Source organism: Oncorhynchus gorbuscha, linkage group LG14 (assembly GCF_021184085.1).
Source record: "Oncorhynchus gorbuscha isolate QuinsamMale2020 ecotype Even-year linkage group LG14, OgorEven_v1.0, whole genome shotgun sequence".
Taxonomy (NCBI): domain Eukaryota; kingdom Metazoa; phylum Chordata; class Actinopteri; order Salmoniformes; family Salmonidae; genus Oncorhynchus; species Oncorhynchus gorbuscha.
In genome coordinates, this window is record NC_060186.1 from 4882838 (window position 1) to 4890337 (window position 7500).

Below are 7500 nucleotides of genomic sequence, written 5' to 3' on the forward strand. Positions count from 1 at the left end.
TTATATATTATAAACCCCAGTCAGGTCTATATAAACCCCAGTATTATATATTATAAACCCCAGTCAGATCTTATATATTATAAACCCCAGTCAGATCTTATATATTATAAACCCCAGTCAGATCTTATATATTATAAACCCCAGTCAGATCTTATATATTATAAACCCCAGTCAGATCTTATATATTATAAACCCCAGTCAGGTCTTATATATTATAAACCCCAGTCAGATCTTATATATTCTGTTATAAACCCCAGTCAGATCTTATATATTATAAACCCCAGTCAGATCTTATATATTATAAACCCCAGTCAGGTCTTATATATTCTGTTATAAACCCCAGTCAGATCTTATATATTATAAACCCCAGTCAGATCTTATATATTATAAACCCCAGTCAGATCTTATATATTATAAACCCCAGTCAGGTCTTATATATTATAAACCCCAGTCAGATCTTATATATTATAAACCCCAGTCAGGTCTTATATATTATAAACCCCAGTCAGATCTTATATATTATAAACCCCAGTCAGATCTTATATATTATAAACCCCAGTCAGATCTTATATATTATAAACCCCAGTCAGATCTTATATATTATAAACCCCAGTCAGATCTTATATATTATAAACCCCAGTCAGATCTTATATATTATAAACCCCAGTCAGGTCTTATATATTATAAACCCCAGTCAGGTCTTATATATTATAAACCCCAGTCAGATCTTATATATTCTGTTATAAACCCCAGTCAGATCTTATATATTATAAACCCCAGTCAGGTCTTATATATTATAAACCCCAGTCAGATCTTATATATTATAAACCCCAGTCAGATCTTATATATTATAAACCCCAGTCAGATCTTATATATTATAAACCCCAGTCAGATCTTATATATTATAAACCCCAGTCAGATCTTATATATTATAAACCCCAGTCAGGTCTTATATATTATAAACCCCAGTCAGATCTTATATATTCTGTTATAAACCCCAGTCAGATCTTATATATTATAAACCCCAGTCAGGTCTTATAGATTCTGTTAGTGCACTTAATAGGGATTAGGGCCCATAAATTCTGGTCAGAAGTAGTGCACTAAATAGGGATTAGGGCCCATAAGGTTCTGGTCAGAAGTAGTGAACTACATAGGGATTAGGGCCCATAAGGTTTTGGTCAGAAGTAGTGAACTACATAGGGATTAGGGTGCCATTTGAAACGTAGCCTCCCGTCTGGCTCTCTAACAAGGCCGTACACATGAGTCATCCAAGACCATAAGACACACGCCATTATAGCAAGACCACGAGTAGGTGGGCCGTCTCCCCCGGATAGCACCACGAGGAGAACTAATCCCTCACTATCATAGCAGCAGGGGAGGAGAGGAGGAGGAGGAGGAGGAGAGGAGGAGGAGGAGGAGAGGAGAAACACTTCATCTAAAATAAAACAGGATTAGGAAATGGACAAAAAAGGGGAAGGATTTTTAAAAGAAAGAGACTCTTTGAAGTTTGTAAATTCACCCGGGCTCACGCCAACACAGCCTCGTCGTTAAGGCGGGTTAACCGTGTAGGGTTGCCATGACGCCAAGGTCCGTGATGCCAAGGACCTTCAGAGCCAATTGTGTCCTTTAAACATTGAATAGGATTCTTCCCAACGGCTCTCCTAGTAGACCAGCAGGGACTGGTAGGAGCATGGTCACTCTTGGTAGACCAGCAGAGACTAGTAGGAGCATGGTGACTCCTGGTAGACCAGCAGAGGCTGGTGGGAGCATGATCACTCCTGGTAGACCAGCAGAGACTGGTGGGAGCATGGTCACTCCTGGTAGACCGGCAGAGACTGGTAGGAGCATGGTCACTCCTGGGAGACCAGCAGAGACTGGTGGGAGCATGGTGACTCCTGGTAGACCAGCAGAGACTGGTGGGAGCATGGTGACTCCTGGTAGACCAGCAGAGACTGGTGGGAGCATGGTCACTCCTGGTAGACCAGCAGAGACTGGTGGGAGCATGGTCACTCCTGGTAGACCAGCAGAGACTGGTGGGAGCATGGTGACTCCTGGTAGACCAGCAGAGACTGGTGGGAGCATGGTCACTCCTGGTAGACCAGCAGAGACTGGTGGGAGCATGGTCACTCCTGGTAGACCAGCAGAACATGGTCACTCCTGGTAGACCAGCAGAGACTGGTGGGAGCATGGTCACTCCTGGTACACTAGCAGAGACTGGTCACTCCTGGTAGACCAGCTAAGCATGGTCACTCCTGGTAGACCAGCAGAGACTGGTCACTCCTGGTAGACCAGCAGAGACTGGTCACTCCTGGTAGACCAGCAGAGCATGGTCACTCCTGGTAGACTAGCAGAGCATGGTCACTCCTGGTAGACCAGCAGAGACTGGTGGGAGCATGGTCACTCCTGGTAGACCAGCAGAGACTGGTGGGAGCATGGTCACTCCTGGTAGACCAGCAGAGACTGGTCACTCCTGGTAGACCAGCAGAGACTGGTGGGAGCATGGTCACTCCTGGTACACTAGCAGAGACTGGTCACTCCTGGTAGACCAGCTAAGCATGGTCACTCCTGGTAGACCAGCAGAGACTGGTCACTCCTGGTAGACCAGCAGAGAGAGAGAGAGAGAGAGAGAGAGAGAGAGAGAGAGAGAGAGAGAGAGAGAGAGAGAGAGAGAGAGAGAGAGAGAGAGAGAGAGAGAGAGAGAGAGAGAGAGAGAGAGAGAGAGAGAGAGAGAGAGAGAGAGAGAGAGAGAGAGAGAGAGAGAGTGTGTGGTGAACAGGGTTTATACTCCTAGTCAATACCCTCTGCTCTACAACCTGGTCCCAACTGAGTGGTCAACAGGGTTTATACTCCTAATCAATACCCTCTGTTCTACAACCTGGTCCCAACTGAGTGGTCAACAGGGTTTATACTCCTAATCAATACCCTCTGTTCTACATCCTGGTCCCAACTGAGTGGTCAACAGGGTTTATACTCCTAATCAATACCCTCTGCTCTACAACCTGGTCCCAACTGAGTGGTCAACAGGGTTTATACTCCTAATCAATACCCTCTGTTCTACAACCTGGTCCCAACTGAGTGGTCAACAGGGTTTATACTCCTAATCAATACCCTCTGCTCTACAACCTGGTCCCAACTGAGTGGTCAACAGGGTTTATACTCCTAATCAATACCCTCTGTTCTACAACCTGGTCCGAACTGAGTAGTAAACAGGGTTTATACTCCTAATCAATACCCTCTGTTCTACAACCTGGTTCCAACTGAGTGGTCAACAGGGTTTATACTCCTAATCAATACCCTCTGTTCTACAACCTGGTCTCAACTGAGTGGTCAACAGGGTTTATACTCCTAATCAATACCCTCTGCTCTACAACCTGGTCCCAACTGAGTGGTCAACAGGGTTTATACTCCTAATCAATACCCTCTGCTCTACAACCTGGTCCCAACTGACTAGTAAACAGGGTTTATACTCCTAATCAATACCCTCTGTTCTACAACCTGGTCCCAACTGAGTGGTCAACAGGGTTTATACTCCTAATCAATACCCTAATCAATACCCTCTGTTCTACAACCTGGTCCCAACTGACTAGTAAACAGGGTTTATACTCCTAATCAATACCCTCTGTTCTACAACCTGGTCCCAACTGACTAGTAAACAGGGTTTATACTCCTAATCAATACCCTCTGCTCTACAACCTGGTCCCAACTGACTAGTAAACAGGGTTTATACTCCTAATCAATACCCTCTGTTCTACAACCTGGTCCCAACTGACTAGTAAACAGGGTTTATACTCCTAATCAATACCCTCTGTTCTACAACCTGGTCCCAACTGAGTGGTCAACAGGGTTTATACTCCTAATCAATACCCTAATCAATACCCTCTGTTCTACAACCTGGTCCCAACTGACTAGTAAACAGGGTTTATACTCCTAATCAATACCCTCTGTTCTACAACCTGGTCCCAACTGACTAGTAAACAGGGTTTATACTCCTAATCAATACCCTTTGCTCTACAACCTGGTCCCAACTGACTAGTAAACAGGGTTTATACTCCTAATCAATACCCTCTGCTCTACAACCTGGTCCCAACTGACTAGTAAACAGGGTTTATACTCCTAATCAATACCCTCTGCTCTACAACCTGGTCCCAACTGACTAGTAAACAGGGTTTATACTCCTAATCAATACCCTCTGCTCTACAACCTGGTCCCAACTGACTAGTAAACAGGGTTTATACTCCTAATCAATACCCTCTGCTCTACAACCTGGTCCCAACTGACTAGTAAACAGGGTTTATACTCCTAATCAATATCCTCTGTTCTACAACCTGGTCCCAACTGACTAGTAAACAGGGTTTATACTCCTAATCAATACCAATCTCTGTACACGGACCGTTCGATGAAACGTCGACCTGAAAAGGAAACAGTTTTCTCCGTCCCCTCTGTTATGACTGAATTATATCATAATTAGCCGCTCATTTCTCAGGGCAATTATCTCAAAGTATTGATAGGATGAAAAGCTCATTAATCCTAATCAAGTGATCCTTAATTATGTTTAATCTGAATAATCTCAAAAGTTAGTCAAATATTCCTACAATGACCTTGAATGCATATCAGATGGCCCCCTATTACCTCTCAATAACAGAGGCCTATTGGGCCCTGGTCAACAGTAGTGCACTATATAGGGAATAGGGCTCTGATCTAAAGTAGTGCACTATACAGGGAATAGGGCCCTGGTCAACAGTAGTGCACTATGTAGGGAATAGGGCCCTGGTCAACAGTAGTGCACTATATAGGGAATAGGGCCCTGGTCAACAGTAGTGCACTATATAGGGAATAGGGCCCTGGTCAACAGTAGTGCACTATATAGGGAATAGGGCCCTGGTCAACAGTAGTGCACTATATAGGGAATAGGGCTCTGGTCTAAAGTAGTGTACTATATAGGGAATAGGGCCCTGGTCAACAGTAGTGCACTATATAGGGAATAGGGCTCTGGTCTAAAGTAGTGTACTATATAGGGAATAGGGCCCTGGTCAACAGTAGTGCACTATATAGGGAATAGGGCTCTGGTCTAAAGTAGTGTAATATATAGGGAATAGGGCCCTGGTCAACAGTAGTGCACTATATAGGGAATAGGGCCCTGGTCAACAGTAGTGCACTCTGTAGGGAATAGGGCTCTGGTCAACAGTAGTGCACTATATAGGGAATAGGGCCCTGGTCAACAGTAGTGCACTATATAGGGAATAGGGCTCTGGTCAACAGTAGTGCACTATATAGGGAATAGGGCCCTGGTCAACAGTAGTGCACTATATAGGGAATAGGGCCCTGGTCAACAGTAGTGCACTATATAGGGAATAGGGCCCTGGTCAACAGTAGTGCACTCTGTAGGGAATAGGGCTCTGGTCAACAGTAGTGCACTATATAGGGAATAGGGCCCTGGTCAACAGTAGTGCACTATATAGGGAATAGGGCTCTGGTCTAAAGTAGTGTACTATATAGGGAATAGGGCCCTGGTCAACAGTAGTGCACTATATAGGGAATAGGGCTCTGGTCTAAAGTAGTGTAATATATAGGGAATAGGGCCCTGGTCAACAGTAGTGCACTATATAGGGAATAGGGCTCTGGTCTAAAGTAGTGTAATATATAGGGAATAGGGCCCTGGTCAACAGTAGTGCACTATATAGGGAATAGGGCCCTGGTCAACAGTAGTGCACTCTGTAGGGAATAGGGCTCTGGTCAACAGTAGTGCACTATATAGGGAATAGGGCCCTGGTCAACAGTAGTGCACTACATAGGGAATAGGGCTCTGGTCAACAGTAGTGCACTATATAGGGAATAGGGCTCTGGTCAACAGTAGTGCACTATATAGGGAATAGGGCTCTGGTCTAAAGTAGTGCACTATATAGGGAATAGGGCCCTGGTCAACAGTAGTGCACTATATAGGGAATAGGGCTCTGGTCAACAGTAGTGCACTATATAGGGAATAGGGCTCTGGTCTAAAGTAGTGCACTCTGTAGGGAATAGGGCCCTGGTCAACAGTAGTGCACTCTGTAGGGAATAGGGCTCTGGTCTAAAGTAGTGCACTATATAGGGAATAGGGCCCTGGTCAACAGTAGTGCACTATATAGGGAATAGGGCTCTGGTCTAAAGTAGTGCACTATATAGGGAATAGGGCCCTGGTCAACAGTAGTGCACTCTGTAGGGAATAGGGCTCTGGTCTAAAGTAGTGCACTATATAGGGAATAGGGCCCTGGTCAACAGTAGTGCACTCTGTAGGGAATAGGGCTCTGGTCTAAAGTAGTGCACTATATAGGGAATAGGGCCCTGGTCAACAGTAGTGCACTATATAGGGAATAGGGCTCTGGTCTAAAGTAGTGCACTATATAGGGAATTGGGCCCTGGTCAACAGTAGTGCACTATATAGGGAATAGGGCTCTGGTCTAAAGTAGTGCACTATATAGGGAGTAGGGTTCTGGTCTAAAGTAGTGCACTATATAGGGAATATGACTCTGGTCTAAAGTAGTGCACTAGATAGGGAATAGGGCTCTGGTCTAAAGTAGTGCACTATATAGAGACTAGGGCTCTGGTCTAAAGTAGTGTACTATATAGGGAATAGGGCTCTGGTCTAAAGTAGTGCACTATATAGGGAATAGGGCTCTGGTCTAAAGTAGTGCACTATATAGGGAATAGGGCTCTGGTCTAAAGTAGTGCACTATATAAGGAATAGGGCTCTGGTCTAAAGTAGTGCACTATATAGGGAATAGGGCTCTGGTCTAAAGTAGTGTACTATATAGGGAATAGGGCTCTGGTCTAAAGTAGTGTACTATATAGGGAATAGGGCTCTGGTCTAAAGTAGTGTACTATATAGGGAATAGGGCTCTGGTCTAAAGTAGTGCACTATATAGGGTATAGGGCTCTGGTCTATAGTAGTGTACTATATAGGGAATAGGGCTCTGGTCTAAAGTAGTGTACTATATAGGGAAAAGGGCTCTGGTCTAAAGTAGTGTACTATATAGGGAATAGGGTGTCATTTGGGACTCAGTCTTTGTTATTGAGCTGAAATTAATCAAAGATAAGATGTTATTTTTAGCAATAAGGCACCTCTGGCGTTTGTGGTATGTGTGGCCAATATACCTCGGCTAAGGGCTGTTCTTATGCCCGACGCAACGCGGTCTGATATACCACAGCCCTCAGCCAATCGGCATTCAGGGCTCGAACCACACATTTTATCAATATCTTTATAACCTCTTATCTGGTGTGGTCATGATATCTCTCTGTAGGTAGTCTGGTGTGGTCATGATATCTCTCTGTAGGTAGTCTGGTGTGGTCATGATATCTCTCTGTAGGTAGTCTGGTGTGGTCATGATATCTCTCTGTAGGTAGTCTGGTGTGGTCATGATATCTCTCTGTAGGTAGTCTGGTGTGGTCATGATATCTCTCTGTAGGTAGTCTGGTGTGGTCATGATATCTCTCTGTAGGTAGTCTGGTGTGGTCATGATATCT

At 44.5% G+C, this 7500-nt stretch overlaps 1 protein-coding gene across 1 annotated transcript in view; it reads left to right on the plus strand.

Moving 5' to 3' along the window:
- The first annotated feature begins 1729 nt into the window (after positions 1 to 1729).
- The window catches only part of LOC123995856, an 82732-nt gene continuing 76961 nt past the window's right edge, over positions 1730 to 7500 (plus strand). The window contains exon 1 of the mRNA XM_046299536.1: positions 1730 to 2111. Coding sequence (XP_046155492.1) covers positions 1730 to 2111 — 382 coding nt within the window. The remainder of the gene's footprint in view (positions 2112 to 7500) is intronic.